Source organism: Leptodactylus fuscus, chromosome 2 (genome assembly GCF_031893055.1).
Source record: "Leptodactylus fuscus isolate aLepFus1 chromosome 2, aLepFus1.hap2, whole genome shotgun sequence".
Classification (NCBI taxonomy): domain Eukaryota; kingdom Metazoa; phylum Chordata; class Amphibia; order Anura; family Leptodactylidae; genus Leptodactylus; species Leptodactylus fuscus.
This window is the reverse complement of record NC_134266.1, coordinates 237639430-237660215: the sequence shown is the minus strand read 5'-3', so window position 1 is coordinate 237660215 and position 20786 is coordinate 237639430. Positions and strand designations below refer to the sequence as shown.

The 20786-nt window shown below is 42.2% G+C and overlaps 1 protein-coding gene across 1 annotated transcript in view; it reads right to left on the bottom strand.

Annotated features, from left to right (window-relative positions):
• Positions 1 to 20786, bottom strand: part of GALNT6 (polypeptide N-acetylgalactosaminyltransferase 6) — a 46971-nt gene that overhangs the window by 13919 nt on the left and 12266 nt on the right. The window contains exons 2-4 of the mRNA XM_075265868.1: positions 16533 to 17120; positions 10859 to 11031; positions 4433 to 4582 (exon numbers count right to left, since the gene is read on the bottom strand). Of these exons, the coding sequence (XP_075121969.1) occupies positions 4433 to 4582; positions 10859 to 11031; positions 16533 to 17017 (808 nt within the window). The 5' untranslated portion in view covers positions 17018 to 17120. The remainder of the gene's footprint in view (positions 1 to 4432; positions 4583 to 10858; positions 11032 to 16532; positions 17121 to 20786) is intronic.

Here is a 20786-nt window from a genome sequence, read left to right as displayed (position 1 = left end):
TAAAATAGTGCGGTGAAGCAATGATGGAAAAGGAGAACTACTGAAAACCACTATATTAAAAAGGGTTACTACAAGGGGAAAAAAAAAAAGAATAAAAAAAATTCCATAGCCTTATTTTCGGGTGGAGATATAATGACACTCACTATCAAGTCTTCTGTCATAACGTCCAAGTCCTAACTACTATATACCAGTACCTAGGAGGTGAACTTTCATGTGCATGGCAATGTGGGTTCACTAAGTCTTGGATGGCTAAAGATGGTTGAAGATGTCCCTTTAACTCTTCAATGACTACTTTCAGATGCCTTTAGTTTAAGCCAGTGGACATGTTCCTCCATCAATTTAGTTAGTTGGGGCATTGAGTGAGAGCAAAGCTGAATGGACATGAGTATTGAATAGCTGAGAACAGGCGGCTGGTAAGGATGTAACACCTATGTGCCCAGTATTTTGGCCGGCCATGGTTTACAGATGTCCTTTAACTCCTGTGTTTGTGACAACTGACAACTATTAACCAGTTGTTAGCAGCAAACTGCAAATCCAGCAATGGTAGGGCCGCACACTTAAGACATTTCATCTAAGATGAATGCCATATACTTCCGTTTGTAAGGGAAAAGGTGACACATTCTGCACCAATGAACATGTCAAGCACTCTTATCAGCGACTGCATCACTACTGCCCATAAATCTAATCTCTCGATCTTATACAAACATATACCAGGGCCAATCTCACAGGAAGCGGATTAACTCTTCATTAACCATTTATCTAAAATGCTACGAGGGATGGTCTGAACCCCACAACCATCGATTACCAGAATGGGGTTGCTCAATGAGTGACTAGGAGTGTGAATGGAGCCATAGTTGAGCAAGTCCTCTGATACTTCATAGTCATTCAAGTGATGAACGATAGTTGAAGACAGGGGTGTAGCTGTAACAGACGCTAAATGGCCCTGGACTCTGAGGGGGCCCCAAAGGTTCCTCTGCCACATAAGACATACTACTACTCATATCAAAGTGTAGGTAGAGGCCCTACTACAGATTTTGCATAGGAGTTATAAGTTACATGTCCGGCTGAGCATGGTTTGGATTGAACACTAGTACTATAAATGCTTCAGGCTGGAATATCCCTTTAATATTAGTCAGTATGTTTTGTGAGAGGAAACAAAACCAAAAACATAAGCAGGGACACATGTCCTCATCTGACCCAGTGGTGCAAGGCAACAGTGGTTACCACTTAAATCTAAGATGTGGAAGGAACTCCAGACTACAGTCTTTAAATGGTTAAATATATAGATAGTCTTGGTATTTCATGTTACCCTCTATCCACAGGAGAGAGGATATCTCACTGATCAGTCAAGGTCCAAATCATGGTAACCCCAATCACCAAATGGTGTTCCCTTGCAAATAAATGGAGTGACTGGTCATGCATGCATGTGGCCTCTCCATCTACTTCTATGGGACTACAGAAGACAGCTGAGCATAGGGCCATCTCCAGCAGTCCCATAGAGAAAGAATGGGGAAAGTACTAAACCTTGGTCCTGATATGCCCTCCACATCCTATTTTAATAGCCCTTATCCTTTGATTCCAACCCTGAAAAAGTATTCCTGTGGGAGGAACAAAATTGTTGCACCAATATAGCAGGTTATAAAATGGTGGAAGTTTCTGTACATGACAGACCAATCTCTTTCTTGATCTATGGCCTCACCTGAGCTTCTTTTCATGTGGTGCCCATTTGTTAGTCGCCTTGAATGACATTGGAAATTGGAACCACCATCTACTCTACCCAGAAGCTGAAAAAAATTTCAATATTGCCAACTGACTTTACACCGATACCGCCATCTATCAGCATCTATTATGTCAAGTGAAGTCAAGCCTATACCAGGTCAAGTGGAGCATCTGCCCTCTGACTGCTTCATAGACATGCATGCCCGCCTTGTCCAATTGTACATACATGTTCTGAATGGGAAGAGGAGAAAAGGCCCCTGCCAGACACCGCAGACAGAAGGAACGGGCAGCTCAGTTTCAGTTGGTTTCTCATTTCCTTCAACATCTGCCATAGAGGAAGAGTTGAGAGAACCGTATACACATGGGATGGTTGGCGGGTCATACGATCCGGTTCAGCTCACAGTAGTTTGGATTTAATGCAAAAGCCCGAGCCAAATATTAAAACTATAAATACATGTTATGTGAATGAAAGAAGCCATTCTGATCCTACTTCACCGATTCATAGAGATAACCTGTCATGACTGACTAATATCTACCTCACAGAATATCTAGGAGTGGCCCAGAACCGCTGAAGCTTTTCGGTAACGTGTCATTTTCACTCTCTGCCATCATTATCTATTGTCTTACCCAAGAGCAACTCCCCTGTATTACGGTGAAGAAATAAGACAGATTAGTGACTAAGTCCTTATAGTAGAGAGAAAACAGACGGCACAGCTATGTATAAATATTAATCATAGGTCGTTTTCTAATCTTCTGTAACACTCTTTATCTGGCAAAATTCCAGTTGCACGCCGCTCACGGTGGTGCTCAACAACCCCTAATATGTATCAACAAGCCCATAGAAAAAATAGAAAAAGATCGGGGTGGGCACTCACCGTTCCGTAGTCAGCAGACGATATTTGATGTTTGACACTTCTCATGTGTAAAATCAAAATCCTTTATTAAGAATAAATAAAAATAATACAGGGAGGGAGAAAAAGCATTTATAGGCAAAAAAAGGCAACAGCCGTTTCGCGTCAAGTACGACGCTTTTTCAAGCCAGAAATGCATTTCTGGCTTGAAAAAGCGTCGTACTTGACTGGAAACGGCTGTTGCCTTTTTTTGCCTATAAATGCTTTTTCTCCCTCCCTGTATTATTTTTATTTATTCTTAATAAAGGATTTTGATTTACACATGAGAAGTGTCAGACATCAAATATCGTCTGCTGACTACGGAACGGCGAGATTAGTGACTAAACCCATCTTACGTTGTCGGGCAAAGCAAAGAACAAGGAAGCACAAAAGGAAGGAAAAACCGGTTTCACTATCCGGACTATGTACAGACCCATACTATGTCCTAAAGCAATAAATGGAATAACCCCCCCCCCCCTTACACAAGTACTTGTAATAGTGCGGTGTTCACCTGCAGACAAATATTGACTCAATTACTATTAGTTTGGCGACACATAAAACCCTACACTGTGACATACATGGCCCTTTTATGTGTACAGCAGATTTATGTCGGCCCTAAGGGCCACTTCAAATGGTTACCAAGAAATTTAAAAAAAAACCAAAAAAAAACCCACACCCTTTCAACTAGAACAAGAGCGTACCATTCTACTACGTATATGACCAGGTAGTGAGGGATTATGGTAACACTATAGGGGCTAGATCTCAAACCCCTCTGATCCAACGCAGAGGACCTATCCTTAGGTTAAAAACACTCTCTCCAAAACCAGTACACCCCCTCAAGAGTGGGCCGTTTTTAAACAGTTAATCAAGCCCATTTAAGGCTGGGTTCACATGGGGTATTTTGGTCAGGATTTTGAGGCAGAATCCAGCTTAAAATCCTGGCCAAAAAACATCTCTCATTGAAATCAATGGGAGCCGGTCAGTTCTTTTTTCCAGGAGAGGTCTGTTTGGGCTCCCAGAACAAAGAAGCGACATGCTCATTCTTCAGGCGGATGCCGCGGTCGGTGCAGCCACGGACGTCTGCCTGAAGACACTCCCTCCCGACTAGGTCTGTTCATTTGGGCCTAATCCGGAGCGGAGTGCCGTGGCATCCAGTCGTGGCTACCCATTTTTTTGGACCGGAATCTGAGGCAGCCTCCACGTCAAATTCTGCTCCAGAATACCCAGTGTGAACCCAGCCTAAGGCTAAGGACCCATGAAGCTGTCCGCAGCAAAAAAGCGCTGCAACACATTGTGGGTTTCTCCCGCCACACTTTTTTACAGAAGTACTGCGGACTTTCTGCCTCCATTATAACTATAGGGAAACTGCCAGCGTTTCCATAGGTATAATTGACATGCTGTGATTTCCAATACCAATACAATATGTTTTGGGAATCGCAGCATGTCCGTTGCACGCATTTTCCTGTACTGTGGGGATGGGATGCACTAGAATCCCATCCACTATATAGTAACTGTAAAACGCTATGTTTTTTTCCGTAAACCGTGGCGTTTATGCCACAAGAGGCCCCAACCTCAGGTGTCACCCTTACAACTGAATAGAATACGGAATACATTATTAAATTATAACTTAATAAAATAATTAGGATAATGTTTTTTTCATCAGGTGAGCCACAGTAACCAGAACTTATTCAGGATTCTACACAGCAAGATAAAAAAAAAGGTACTTTATATAAGCAAATACTTGTCAGTGGATTTATAAGAAAAGGCATTGTATTAAACTGCTAGAACATGACAACGATGAGTAGATGATGCAATTTACTCACAATGGGCATCCAGGAAGGTCAGCACCTCGCCAGTAGCAACGCTGGCACCCAACAACCGTGCAGTGATTAAGCCTTTCCTCTCCGGCTGTCGCACAACTTTTACAATCTGTAAGGACTTTACGTAGTTATCCAGCTCCTCCTTCAAATAGTCTGCAGATTGAAAAAACAAAAAACACAAGATTATTATATACAAGCCATATAAATCGTGCCTACAAACATCACAAACTATAAAATGTCACCACAGGTACAATAAGACGGAACACTTACAGCCTAGAAATAAGAAGCTGACGTTCTCTAACCATAGGAAGGATACCCAAGTACATTTGTGCATAGAAGACAATTATCTCAGTATCGTCTTCCCTTCAATGGAATTTACAAATGTAAGTACTAAATAAAATTAAATCCATCTGAAGACAAAATGCTTTCTGTTCATTACATTCAGCAGAGAAGAAAAATTACAAAATGAAGTCTTTTGTCACAATCTAATTCTGGAAACACTATCCCTTTAATCATCTCAGGTACATTGGCTGCTAGATAAACTCGACTTGTCAGAGAGGCCCTGGCAGACCTAGCGGAGTCATTCACTTCATTACCAAGGTGAGATAACCCGATCTGTTACTGTCTTCTAAATGTTGAAGCAAGGTTTCCTAAGCAAATTACAAATCTTTTATGCTTACATTTTTCAAGAATTTTTGGAGATTTTTTTTTTATTCAGAAGAGATATATATATATATATATATATATATATATATATATATATATATATATATATATATTAGTTGTTTGTTTGATTTTTTAATTTTTCAAAAAATTCTGCATTGCCAACTCTTGCCACTAAACCTAAAAAAAGTCTGACACGTCCCACTACCTGGAGATCATGGACCATGGGACATAGATCTATGGCCTGGAGCAGACCCTACTCACTTCTATGGTAGTTTTCTAGGCATAGGTATTGAGAAGGGAATGGAAGGGAATAGTGAAGCTGTAAAATCACCTATAGTGACTGGTAAATTCTGTATCGTATCTACATTTACATGTGATCTATGATCCTCAGTGTGCTGTAAAATGAGACTGCTGCAAAGAAATCTACAGATAACCAAGGAGCAGGATACTACTTAGCTTAGGAATGGCTGGAGTTTTGGACTGGAGAAAAAAATAATAAAATAGAATAATAATAATAAATAATAATAATAATAATAATAATAATAATAATAAATAAGTATATCCTCTTCCATAACCAATAGTATAGTGTGGTGTCCATGGCTGAGGTTTTCTACAGTAGAATTTTGGCACTCCTTGCTGTAATATGAGATATATATATATATATATACATACATACATACATACACACACACACACTCACCGGCCACTTTATTAGGTACACCTGTCCAACTGCTCGTTAACACTTAATTTCTAATCAGCCAATCACATGGCGGCAACTCAGTGCATTTAGGCATGTAGACATGGTCAAGACAATCTCCTGCAGTTCAAACCGAGCATCAGTATGGGGAAGAAAGGTGATTTGAGTGCCTTTGAACGTGGCATGGTTGTTGGTGCCAGAAGGGCTGGTCTGAGTATTTCAGAAACTGCTGATCTACTGGGATTTTCACGCACAACCATCTCTAGGGTTTACAGAGAATGGTCCGAAAAAGAAAAAACATCCAGTGAGCGGCAGTTCTGTGGGCGGAAATGCGTTGTTGACGCCAGAGGTCAGAGGAGAATGGCCAGACTGGTTCGAGCTGATAGAAAGGCAACAGTGACTCAAATAGCCACCCGTTACAACCAAGGTAGCCAGAAGAGCATCTCTGAACGTACAGTACGTCGAACTTTGAGGCAGATGGGCTACAGCAGCAGAAGACCACACCGGGTGCCACTCCTTTCAGCTAAGAACAGGAAACTGAGGCTACAATTTGCACAAGCTCATCGAAATTGGACAATTGAAGATTGGAAAAACGTTGCCTGGTCTGATGAGTCTCGATTTCTGCTGCGACATTCGGATGGTAGGGTCAGAATTTGGCGTCAACAACATGAAAGCATGGATCCATCCTGCCTTGTATCAACGGTTCAGGCTGGTGGTGGTGGTGTCATGGTGTGGGGAATATTTTCTTGGCACTCTTTGGGCCCCTTGGTACCAATTGAGCATCGTTGCAACGCCAAAGCCTACCTGAGTATTGTTGCTGACCATGTCCATCCCTTTATGACCACAATGTACCCAACATCTGATGGCTACTTTCAGCAGGATAATGCACCATGTCATAAAGCTGGAATCATCTCAGACTGGTTTCTTGAACATGACAATGAGTTCACTGTACTCCAATGGCCTCCACAGTCACCAGATCTCAATCCAATAGAGCATCTTTGGGATGTGGTGGAACGGGAGATTCGCATAATGGATGTGCAGCCGACAAATCTGCGGCAACTGTGTGATGCCATCATGTCAATATGGACCAAAATCTCTGAGGAATGCTTCCAGCACCTTGTTGAATCTACGCCACGAAGAATTGAGGCAGTTCTGAAGGCAAAAGGGGGTCCAACCCGTTACTAGCATGGTGTACCTAATAAAGTGGCCGGTGAGTGTATAATATATATATATATATATATATATATATATATATATATATATATATATATATAAGCTTCTCTACCAAGGACTACAGAAAAGAACACCTTCCTGTTTAGATGGTTAATGTTTACTAAAATTGTGACAAATTTATTAGTGCCTCAAAAACAGACACATGGTTCCATTATAATTATTGTTCTAACCACAAGAAATACAAAGACCAGGGAAGAAGGAAGCTACTGACAGAGCGGTAAATCTATACGTATCACCTGCTCATTCCCTTCCTTCTGTCAAGTTACAGGTGAACAGGAAATTAAATGTTAATATGGTTTTGTGAAAAACGAAAGGGCCTTAAGTGTAGCTACAATTATGTGGTTAGAAATATCAGCTTATGGCCTATGTTTAGGCGATACTATCACCACTTATGGAAATTAACTTGAGGCAATTAGCTTAAATGGTTAGATGGGATCTAAAGGATTTACAGAATAGATTTCAAGCGTGTTTGTAAACTTGAAGAAGTAAAACAGCAAATGAAGGGTTTGGGTTGGCTGACGCATGAAAAAACCTCAGGCCATTCAGGTCTTTTTTTGGCCTGAAGAGTATTTTTTGTTAGGTACTCTTTTACAAACCAGACAAAAAAATTTGAATCAAGGCTCAACAAGAACATTCAAGGGGAAAACCATCTTTGAATACTTTCACATTATAGCATCCCCCTGAACACTGCAATCCATGCCTATGGTACTAGCACTTTGTATACAGAGTGCCTAACATTTTATAACAAGAACTTTACCTCAATTATTAAACGCTATTGGTGGTCTTATGGCTTTGCTTCAAGGAAAGAAATTTGCTATCAGTTTTTCTGCAGCCTATGAAATTGCATTCCTGCATCACCATCATGGGCACTGCAACAACCATCAGACTCAGGGGGGGCTCAAGACCATTGGGACAAGTCCTGGGAGAAATACTACCACCACCATGTACACAGCAAGCCCCCTTAGCTCTGCATCATTCCAGGAGTAGAGGTAGATGAACTTGGTTGAGTCATCTAGCCCCAATGCCAACGCCAGATCAAGTACTACTACTCTCAGCCTTCGGGTTCTCTCCAACGGACCACTGCAACACGTACCAGATGTGGCTTATTAAGAAGGAATCGGAGGCCCAAAATGCTTTCTAAACCAATAGATGCTTTGACAGGAGCAGAAACATTTTAGTGTGGCCTGAACATGATGAAAAAATGCTGAAGTACCAGTCTTTTTACGTTCATGCAGATCATCCTCCCTGTGCATTGTAGACTGAGCTTGATTTGCCAGACAGCGGCTGAAAATATTAATTATGGATTCTAGTGGAGGGCAGAAACACTTGCGGCTTCTGTAGGCAAATCTGGTCCAACTCTGGTGCAGATGCAGGTTGATTTGCATATCCATAAAGATGACTGATCATCTCTACATTGCTCGATAGGTTTGTGGCCATAAATGTATGTTTTTACTCTGATTAAAAGGGTCTTACAAAGGCAGTGTTATATACAGGGTATCCCAAAAAAATGTATACACGTTGTAGCAGCTGATAACTCAATTATTTTTTCTTTCTTTACAGACTGAACCCATTAAACCGAGTGATGGCATACAGACTTGACTTTGAAGAAAGGAAATTTATTCTAAAATGGGTTAATGGGTTCAGTCTGTAAAGAAAGAATAAATAATTGAGTTATCAGCTGCTAAAATATGTATACATTTTTTTGGGACACCCGGTATATACCATATATACTGAAGTATAAGCCGAATTTTTCAGCACAGTTTTTGTGCTTAAATAGCCCTCCTCGGCTTATAGACGAGTGATCAATTTTTTTTTATTTTTTTTCTTATTGGGGGGGGGGGGGAGCTCTACGACCAGCAGCAATATCAATGTATAGATTCTCCCATAAAATAGTGGGGGGGGAAAAAAAAAAAAAAGCTTTAAATAAAAAAATTAAAAGTTCTAAATCCCTCCTTTCCCTAGAATAGACACAAAAGTAGAAAATGACTGTGACACACAAACACATTAGGTATCCCTGTGTCTGAAAGTGCCCGGTCTACTGAATATAGGGGATCTGCAGTGCTCCTGTTCCGTCAGGAAGGTGTTAATAGGAGCACTGCAGATACCCTATATTCAGCCAGGATGAATTCCAAGTGGGGGGGAAGCAGTCCTCAAGCTCAGGGAAGGGGCAGACAGACAACCAAAACACCCCCCATCCCCTTCCCCAACAACTACTGCACTCAAAAACTCCGACCATTTTAATTTTTAAAATTTTCCAGTAGCTGCTGCATTTCCCCCCCTAGGCTTATACTCGAGTCAATAAGTTTTCCCAGTTTTTTGTGGTAAAATTAGGGGCCTCGGCTTATATTCGGGTCGGATTATACTCGAGTATAGTATTTATATTTATTTAGATATATCACACACACTATATGCTTGTGAATTAGCCGTCTAATAAGAGGTGTAAGAGTATCTGGTAAAAGTTTCTTACTGACCTATTTTTAAAGTTGTTGTCAAGTCTAATAAGAGAGAACCTGCAGATAATATTATTGAACAACAAACCAACCATTATTGACCTGTAAAATCCCGCACCACCTGTGGCTCTGACTGTCTGTTGATGTTTCCTGCAGCAGTGACAGGTTGTACATACAGGTGATCATTCCACATCACTGCTGAGCCAAGTGAATGGCCGTGGTCGTCTCCTGTGCAGCAAGTGATCACTGCAGGAAGTGTCAGCAATGGCCGCCAGGGACCTCCAGAGCATCAATGCTGGATATGATGGCTTTATTATTTTGTGACGTTTCCTGCAGGTTCTTTCATTTATTATACATCACTAACTCCGCATGCAGCGAGATACAGGACACATACTGTAGTTTATTTTACAATGTATACCTCAAACACATGTGAGCAGCAAGGATTACATTATTTGCATTGTTCAACCACTGGTTATATATCTCATTTTCTTTTTCCCTAAAACTTTCTGAATGTCAAGAGTTGGCAGGTACTCTTTAAAAGGTCATATAAAACCTGCCAACTTTGTTCACAATTCGGGACTTCTAGCAGGAGGTAAAATTTGCTGGAAATGGGGACGCCTTTAATATGAAAAATAAAAAAAAAACGGCAAATTGTGCCAAAATTTTGGAGTAAAAGTGTGACTCAATGTAGGGCATCAGGCAAAAAACAGAGTCTGCGGTCCAGGTGTGCCACAACGCTCAGTTATACTATTTATAGACGCACTAACTTTATTAAAGGGATGTTCCGCTTCCTTTTATAACCATGCAGAGACATCAACTCTGCAAAGTAACCTCTCCAGCCAGGTTACAGCAGAGATTCTTGGTCCCCGCGGCATCTTCCGGCTCTGAATTCACTCTGCCAGGCATAGGTCCTGGGCAGAGCCGAATGCGCATGTCCGCACTACAAGTGGACAAGCGCAGTCGACTCTGCCCAGGCCCGATGCCTGGCAGAGTGAATTCAGAGCCGGAAGACGCCGCAGGGAAGCTGCACGGAGAAGACTTCTAAAAGTAGGAGAAGAACCAGTGTTGATTGGCTGACTGTATAGCATTCGGCCAATCAATGCTGGTTCCGAATCGAACTTTTCCATTCGAATAGCGAGTGGTACTCGATCGAGTACAAGTATTTCGAATATTGTAGTATTCAATCGAATACCTACTCGATCGAATACTACTCGCTCATCTCTATTCCTTACCTATGGCCTGCACATGAAGCCATGATCCATTCAAACAGTACATTACAGCTCATGTACTGATCTGTCAACGTCCATGAACCTGAGTGGATGTGCTCTGCTGGAGGAGTGAGTAAGCAGCGTACTTATAGGATTTACAGAAGATGTCACTCACCATCAACACTGGCATCATCTACTAGAATAACCTCCTTCAGAAGAATGGCGGGCGAGGTGTGTAATACACTGTACACGGTTCGCAAGAGGGTTGACCAGGCCTCATTATGGAATACTATAATGACACTGGTGGTTGGCAATGGAGGACAGCGCTTGAATTTCTGTTCAATGCACCTAAATAGGCAAAAAAACCAAAATATTGTTAAGAACGTTTTAGATTTACGTTGACCATTTAGTTATCCCCTCTTGAGATTGTATCAATAACATAGGACACTGCTCCCAACTCCTGAAACGTTATAGGAAAGAAAAAAGTCCCAATGAAGGGTTTGTACTGTCCTCTGTTGGGCGGCCACATTGCACAGACTTGTTCCTAGCTTTTCAACACCAGGGTGAATGATTCTTTTACAGGCCACATACCTCAATCCTGACTTCAAACAAGGGAAATGTTCCACATGAGAGCTCAGGTTTTCCTGCTGCCTTCAACAGGAACAATGATGCTCCTTTTATTCCGCTTGCTGACCAGCCATGGAGACAGCTGTTACAGTTTTGAGGATTTTTTTTTTCCAGTTTTCGAAAGGGAAATTGCTAAAGAGGGGGTGACTTCCCCACGTCAATTTAAATTGGTTTAGGCCCTTTATTCTCTCATTTGCTTTATTGAAAGGCATTCTTGCACCCGCAGGGATCTTACTTTTTGCCTCCATTGTCACAGACACACCTGCCAAGGCAAGGACAGACACCCGCTGTGGAATATGAGCTTTCCCAAATCTTTCAGCTACTGGAGAAAAGCTCCCACAGATACAGCAATTGTTAAATGCGGCCCGATGACCCACTGTAGCATGTAAAAGTGCAGTTATAAGATCCAAATGAAAGCCGGGTGGCAAACTCACTGGGTGCATTTACAGGAGATTGTGATGTCAGGCCATAGTCAATGCTCTCCTATTTTATATGCCAGGCACGCCAGTCCCAGGGCTATACAGGGAGGGGGCTGAGGGCTATTCACCAGATGCCGAGAGTGCTACTGTACTCACTCCAAACTGAACATTGAAACCAAGCCAGTCCTAATACACCAGTCAACATGAAACAGAGGCTTCCCCATGTTTCAACACCATTTCGACAGGATTGAAGAAACAATGCCAGAAATGGAGAGAGAACATGTAGATCTGGAATTGTCTGAATATATATATATATATATATATATATATATATATATATATATATATATATATATATAATGTTTAATGTCTGTACAGAGCCCTAACAAACAGGCTTTGTAAGTTCTGCTATTTAGTAAAACCTATATAAAATGTATTGCAGTCATTTATTCTTACTATTCACCCTGAAGTGGCCATATTGAAGATACCGCAAAGTGTACAGCATGCGCTTTATGGCAGCTGAATTGAATTGGACTTGGCTAAGAGGCGAATACAAAGTCTTATCTGGGTTTATGGTGTTCGGGTCCTTTTAGATCAGGTGCTTGTATAAAAAGGCCTTCACACAATACAAACAGTAGAGGCAGCAAGTAATCGGTAATCCTCATGCAGGTTATATTATGTGTCCAGAACTTTCCTTATTAATGAAGGCAAATGTGCTGCCAACAAACAATGATTTTTGGGGCTGCATAAGAGTTCTGAAGAGCCAATAAAAAAATCTTGCTTCTTGGCTAAATTGTGCTCTCTTTATACAGGCCAATAGTTGGAAGGGAGTATTCATGAAAACTACTGTTGTAAAGGTGCCTTCCCCATCTTATCCAAGTCTTCAGTAGTTATTAAAGGGGGTTTTCCAATTGAGCATCGTATTCCCTATGTACAAGGACATAACTGAATTGTCAGAATCCTAACAATTAGGAGAATAAGGGAGCTTCCCCCCCCCCCCTCCAATTCTGAAGGGAGTGTTGGTTGGCAGCACACGCACCGCTCTAGATGTTACAGTAAAGTGCTGGAGGGATCTCCAGTGGCGTAACTAAAGTTTTCTAGGCCCCAATGCAATCTTTTGTCCGGGGCCCCCCTACCTCATCTCTACAGTGAATTCTTGATAGTGATGGTTATGGGTGCTAAAGAGTTTAATCCACCTTAGTGTGGTTAGGGGTAACCTGTGGGCCTCCTTGGCTTAAGCCAGATGGAAGCTGCAATCTCAATACTGATGCCAGTGCTTATGGTCCCCCTAAGGCTCCTGGGCCCTGGTGCGACTGCACCCCCTGCACCTCCTCATGTTACGCCCCTGGGGATATCCAAGAATTGAAGTTTAGCTATCTCCAGCACTCTTATTGAAATGACTAGATTGGTGCATGCGCTGATCGGTGGGTGTCCAAGTGGAGAGTCCCCACCAACCTACAAGTTTTGGCCTATTTCTTTGGACAGCACAAAACTTGCCAAGATGTAAAAAAATATTTTTACATAAAAGGGAAGTACACAAATATAGAAAAACTACCGCCTTTAAAAAGTCACATTCAGCAAAAGGTCGATGGGGGTCACACTCACAGTGTCTGAAAAAGAATTTCCCTTCCTAAAATTGTCTGCCTACTGGAAAAAAGCTTCGCTGCCCAGAAGATTTAGTAATTTTAACAGTAACCAATGTAAAAAAAGTTGGTTTTAAAGTTATACGTGTACCATTCACATGGTGGTAAAGACTGAAAGAGAAAAAGTAATTCTCCTCGTAACCAGCTTGTAAGCCATTGCTGAACTTTACATTACAACACCATTAATATCCCCTTGGCATAACACAATGTGGGTGTCCTGAGCTTCACCTTACACCTGGAGACTTCCATCAATAGGATGTGTATGTGACAACAGCTGTTAACTGGAAATGTGGCATCTCCAAGACCACAGTCCAAAAAGAGACAAGAGCGTAGCCTTAGGGGCTACAGACTAGTAGTTGCACCAAGGCCCATGTCTCGGAGGGGGCCCCAAAACGTCTTAGAATCAGTATAACTGGCGTCTGGTAGGCAGGGAAGCGAAACGCAATCCGGTATATGGCATTTACTTTCATTATGAAAAATAAAAGTCAAACCCTTTTCAAGATACAGAAACATTAAGCCAGCCATTGACAAGTCTCTGACAAATGAGTCAGGGGCACTCCCTGAAATGGGGATTATTCCATTGTAAATGTATAAACTGTACACAGTTCAAGCAGTCACAAAGGATTTGTCGGGAGTTATATAAATTCCCTAGACTAAAATTTAACAAGCTGCAACATAGTGTTATGTGGTATTACACCCTGAATTAGGAAAGGTGTCCCTTAGTTGTCAATACATGCGCAGGAGTCAAACTGATTGACAGCTTTCTCCCTAGTTCAGTGCATAGGAAGAAACCTGTCAATCAGTAGTGGTGTGGGGCCTACAGGCAGGGACGAACCTTCCCCTTTCGCCGCCCGAGCTAACTGCAGAAAGCCGCCCCCCCCCCTGTCGGAAAAGGGGGCGGATCGGGGGCGTGGCCGGGTGGATCGAGGGCGTGGCCGAGTGAAGGGGCGGGACTTAGCCCCGTTCGCCGGCAGAGAGTAGGCCCGGAGACTGCCTGCTCTCTGCCTGAGCGTGAGGGGAGGCTGCCGGAGCAGCGCTGCTCCAGTTGCCTCCCCAAACCACCGCTCAGTGATAAGCCAGTCCAGGACAGCTTGTCCTGGACTGGCTTAGGTTAGCAAAAATGCCTCCCTCCCTGAGGCCCTGGCATAGTGCCGCCTGAAGCGCTCGCTTCAGGTCGCCTCATGGGAGGTGCGGCACTGCCTACAGGTCTTGAGTACCAAATACTTCATGAAAACTAGACCATACTGACAACTTAAGGACACAATGATGAAACTGAGGAGACACCTAGGGACAAACATCCTTTAACTTAAACTGCATGTTGGAATGGGGCCAGTTTTGGCACTGTAATATGGATATTAAAACACAGCTATATAACGGGTGTGTGAAGCCAGCCAAAGGCCAAATTTCTGTGCCTGTATTATTCCCAAAGGACTGTATGGGCACTAAAAAGCGGCCACATTACAGCTGTAATATAGGCGCGTCTATGCTCATGTATGTAGCAGTGTTTAACTTGGCTTTCTTCTGCATGATAGCGCAACTTTTTCACACTGAAGAAAGTCAACACTGTGTCACAGTGTTATTAATGTATTAATAGATGTTTTCTGGCACACAGGATAGGTCATCAGTAGGTTATCTGTGGGGGGTCCAACACACAGACTCTGCACAGATCATCAGAGGAGGTGCAGGCTGAACCCATTTAAAGGGATTCTATCATTAAAACCACATTTTTTTTTCTCTCGATCACATGTAGGAATAGCCTTAAGAAAGGCTACTCTTCTCCTACCTTTAGAGGTCTTCTCTGCACCGCTGTTCGGTAGAAATCCCGTTTTTAGTCTGTATGCAAATTAGATCTCCCTCAGCACTGGGGGCGTCCCCAATGCTGAGAGATAAATCTCCAGTGCCGCCGCTTCCTTCTTCAGGATCAGTGTCTCTGCGCATCTTATTCCAGCGCTGGGGGTCAAACTTCTATGCATGCGCAGTCGGCTCTGCCATCGGGACTTGGGCAGAGCCGCTTGCACTTGCGCGTGGCCATTTTTTTGTGGCTGCTTACCCCAGCTTACTGTGTAAGCGGCCACAAGAAAATGGCCACTTACACCAGGCAGGTATATGCAGTTGGCTCTACCCAAGGTCCAACGGCAGAGCCGACTGCGCATGCGTAGACATTTGAATCCAGTTCCGGAAGAAGACGCGCAGAGAGGCCGTTCCTGAAGAAGATGGAGGCAGCGCTGTAGATTTCTCTCGCAGCATTGGCAACGCCCCCAGTGCCGTTTGAGCACTGGGGACCTCCCCTAGTGCTGCAAGAGAACTCATTTGCATACAGACAAAAACCGGGATTTCTACCGACCGGTGGCGCAGAGAAGAAATCTAAAGGTAGGAGAAAAATAGCCTTCCTTTGTGAGATCAAGAAAAAAAATGTGATTTTAATGATAGAATCCCTTTAAGTAATAGAAGCTGAGCATGCACTCATTAGTGCTAGTTTTGGGAAACTGCAGCTCCATGCCAATGACCAGAACTGGAGCAGCCTGTGTCTCCAGTCCACTGCAGCGGAGTCTGACCCTCGCAAATGAGATACCGATGACCTAACATATCAGTATGAAAACTGAAAAGTGCCAAGTTGAACACTGCTACATCAATAAACAGCTTCATGGTCGGGCGAATACACAAATGCACCAATATTATACTTGTCTATATAGTAACTGCGTCAGTTTCCTGAAATCAGTTATAACGATAGTTTGACAAATTCCCATAGCCACCTAGTTTTATCGCTTTCAATCTAATTTATAGGTGCCTGTTTTATTGCATAAAGACACTGTGAATACTGAATGTAGACTAGTAATAATGTTGATACACTTTATAGCATACATTTTTTTCTTTCCCTTGATTCATAGTGAAATGAGCAAGACAAGTCATAAGGCAACAATGTTGGTGTGGGGAAGGAGGTGGATGAATCAAGTGTTCACATCTGTCAGAATTAACCTATATTAATTGTAGGTCATCTTTAATTACTGTAAAAAATAGATGTGATGTCATATAACCCGTGAAACTATTTGGGTGCGACAATTACTGTCTTACTTTACACAACGTATAGACTTCCTAGAAAAGTCCATTTTTCTTTCAGCAAATCTCTTTCAGTTGTCAGTTCTATATACAGGGCACTTACTCTGGAGGACGGGTGTCAGGTCCCAGAGATCTGTGAAGTGAGATTCTGTCGCTTGCATAGGCATTGAAGCAATGTTTGTTGAAGCCATCATCTTTCTGCTTGGTCTCTTCAGGCGACCACTTATCTTTTTTAAAGGCTTTTCCATCAGCGCCAGGGCTATTAGGATCTTGTGGTGGTCTTTCCATAAAGGACTTTAGCTCCGCTGGGGTGTAATAGCCAGGAAGACAAGACTTGACTTTCTCTTCTGGTTCCTCTAGCTGTACAGGAGCATTGATCTGAAGTTTTGGCATAGAGTCTCTTATATTGTTCACGGCTCCCATCATCATATCAAGCACCTGATCCTTTCTTTCAACAATGTTCTTTAACCAGGGATCATCTTTGCTGCCATTGCCAACGTCTTTGTGCATAATGAATACAAATATTACAAACACGACACCCACCATAGCAAGTTTGAGGGGCCCATTGTGTCTCCGCAACAACCTCATTTTGGATAATTTCTACAAATCCTTTTAGTCCAGGTGGGAATGTCTTGAGAAGGTAACTGGATTCTTGTGTTATTCCATTAGTAAAGAGCGCACAGACCGGAGCCTAAAGAAACAAAAAAGTCTAATGTTACGATTTAATCAATTTTACAAATGGAAAATAATTGACTTTGTCCATTCCATTAGTTGGTGTAGGCATCCATATAATGAACAATACTAAGGATGATGAGAAAAAGCAAACTTTTGGCATCTGTACACCGCAGTGTTTGCAAGCCATGGTTACCTGGGATCTGGTCAGGACATCACCAGGACTCAGCTTTCAGGGCTACACACACCTTTGGTGGTGCCACTACCAGTAGGACATTATGAACTTGTTAGTGCACCTTCCCATTTCTCTATGGGTCAATTAACATATTGCCCTCTGAATGAATGGAACACGACAGTCACATGACTACAACTTTGGTGCAATCAGAAGAAAGAATTTGCACTACAGAAGTTAGGGAGATATCATCACTCCATGGGGAGAAATCACCACTTAGGTGTGTGGAGTCTTATTAAGCCATTAGCGCTTCACTGTGCAAGGGAACATGGGAAGAATATGCAAATCTGTCTTCCATGATGTAATTAGGAAGTCAGTGCCTGTCATGCAGTCCAATAAAGGGCACTCCCTGAGGATGTCCAAGTGTGTCTTCCATGATGTAATTAGGAAAACAGAGCCTCAGTCATGCAGCCCAATAGAGGGTGCTCCCTTTAACATCATGCCCGACTTTCCCAGAGGCCTTTGCTTGCAATGATATGGGATTTTACCAGGTACAGTCTCTCAGCCGAGGACAGCTGTTTCGATGTTTTTGCATCTCTTCAGCCCGGAGCAGAGAAGACTGACCTGGCAGAGGTGAGAGGCTTCTAGACAAGGTTAGGGGGATATCGTCACTCTATAGGGAGAGATCACCATTTAGGTGTGTGCAGTCTGGGAAGAATATGCAAATCTGTCTTCCATGATGGACTACATGACTGAGGCACTGACTTCCTAATTACATCATGGAAGACAGATTTGCATATTCTTCCCACACTACAGAAGTGGCAGTCAAGCGAGTAAATTGTCATATAACCAAAGTTACCGAGGAGCACTATAGTATAGAAAAAATTTCCAGCAATTGTGAAATACTTTATCTGCCTCTGCACAAGGTTTCTTTAGACTAGGGATTTCTAGACATCTTTCAGTGGTTCCCCCCATTGGATCATGGAAGAACCAGTTTTGGGAATCATTGTTGTAGAGTTAGAGTCGTTAAAAATACTTCTAGTTTGTGTGATTAGAGACCAAGGAATAGTTGACTGGTGCTTCAACCTCTGACGTTCTGTCCAAGGACCCCCAATGAGGCTCTGGTTTGGGATCCACCTTTGTAATGGAACGACCTTTGCATCATATATATATATATATATATATATATATATATATATATATATACATACACACACACACCTGCATACATTTCCAGAACTACTGTACAAACTGTATATAACAAGTGCAATGCTTTTGAGAGGCTTGGAAGTTTCTATACAAGAATGGCTTCCAAAATATCACATCAAAAACTTTTCCCCTGTATGTGAAGGAATCGCTTTCAAACTAGTACTGTACTATTAAAATAGGCAATCTGAAGAGTACGACCTCCCAGGGGAGCGGAACGCACAAAGCAGTAAGGGAGACATTCAGAGAAAGATTCTAGCAGGTGGAAATAGCTGAACAAAGGCTGACTGAGTCGCTGGAGCTTTTTCAATACCCATGTAAAACAGACTGAGAACTTCAGAAATACCCAGTTTAACCACTTCCTACCCACACAAGCAGAACGCAGCAGAAGAAAAACCATTACTGTAAATTAAAAAAAAAAAAAAAGTTTCAGTTGCTGAGAAAATAATTACAGCATTGCTTAAGGCAATGAACCTATCCACCTACAAAAGTCACTCCGTAGGTAGTAATAAAAAGTAATAGTACTATAAATATTTTAATTAAGAAAAATGTAAAAAAAAAAAAAATGCAGACATTTACTGTACTTATTGAATTAGTTTCTCATTGGGGGGTGTCACAAGATCCTGGCCTGATCTTACAAGATTTCAATTTAACTCTGCATAAGTCACCTACATCAGTGGTTCTCAACCTGTGGCATGCTTACCCCAAGAGGTATGTGCCATAGTCTCTAGGGGTACCCGTCATGGCTGAAGAGACCATCAAACTACATTTCGTGCTCTGAATGGGCCATTATACTGAGTGTGGGAGGCATTAAGTGGGCCATTATACAACATGTGGGGGCATCAAGGGGGCCCATTATATAATTCTTCAAATTTCAAACAAATGATTTTGTTCACTTTTACAAGTAATCACTTTTTTGGGGTACTCATTTGGGACTTCTAACTATGGGGTACTTAGCTTGATAAGGTTAAGAAACCCCGACCTACACGGCTCTCCCCACCAACCCCAGGTTAATGTTATATCTGAAGGCAAGTGATACAATGACAACCATTGTTATGGGCTGTTCACATCAGTGTATCATATTCAGGAGTTGGGGGTTGTGTCACGTATGGCCCTAGGGTGTATGAGTGCAAGTACTGCAACAGGACAGATAAGATCACAGATTTGTATGTAAGGATTGAAGGCAAAGGTATTTCAGAAAGTTCAAACACACACTAGTAAATCACTAGGTTTTGTTTGGATCTGAATTTTAACCTGCCATTCAGTAAACCAGATTGTAAATTTTACTGGAGTAAAGACCAATGTGCACAAATACACCATAGGTTAGATTTACTACAGCACCATAAAACTGGCACATGCTACGGACCAGTTTTTGGCGTTTTTTTTAGGCCAACTTTACATGAGTGGGTTCAGTCCATGAGATATGGACCACAGGTGGGCAGTATCTCCCCAAACCTTATTCCCAGCTTCATGGTGATTTAGAACGCCAAGAGTCCCTGTGACTCTACTGCCCCTGTACAGAAAACATGATTACACTATGGGACAGTGAGCCGTGAGAAAGCAAGGACTCATCACTATGATGCTAGGAGTCCAGGTCTCCACTTCAGTCCAGGAAAGCCAGCTGACATCTGGGAAATATCTCAAGGACCAAACCCTTCTGTGTGAAACCAGCCTTAGGCTGAGGCCAAATGTTGCAGATTCTATTTGCAGAGTTTTTTTAGCCACTAGTGAATGTTATACAAATTAATATAAAGTTGGGCAAACAAGACTGGTCTAAAGCAAGTCAACCAAAATGTGTCAAAAACACATTAGAAAGTGGCATGGCATATATAACAATATAATAAGAAGCCCTTTCCCATTAGATCAATGGATGATGTACAAGAGGACATGACGTTGACAACACAAGACCACTGTAGACAATCATTTACCCCTGTAGTGCATTAGTAGGGGAGTATTGCTCATTTTATGATTTTATGCTTTTTTTTCCCCCAACAGGAGTTTTTGCTAAACATAGGTCAGTATAGAAATAACTTCAATGTCTTGCACATTCTAAACCTTACACATCCCACAACCTCCCTGCATATGGATCAAATCATATCAAATATTTTTTATAGTTCCTCAGTTCTCGCTTTTTTGAGAATGGCCAATTGTCCCGAAACAAATTTCCCATGCAAATGAAATGCAGGTTAGCAGCCGATAAGATTTACAATTTACGGCTAGGGAAAAAGACGTCATTTTCAAGTTGGCAGGTCACATTATGATGTTCAACCTGACTGGAGCCCCGCTATTCATCCTAATGTTACGGCA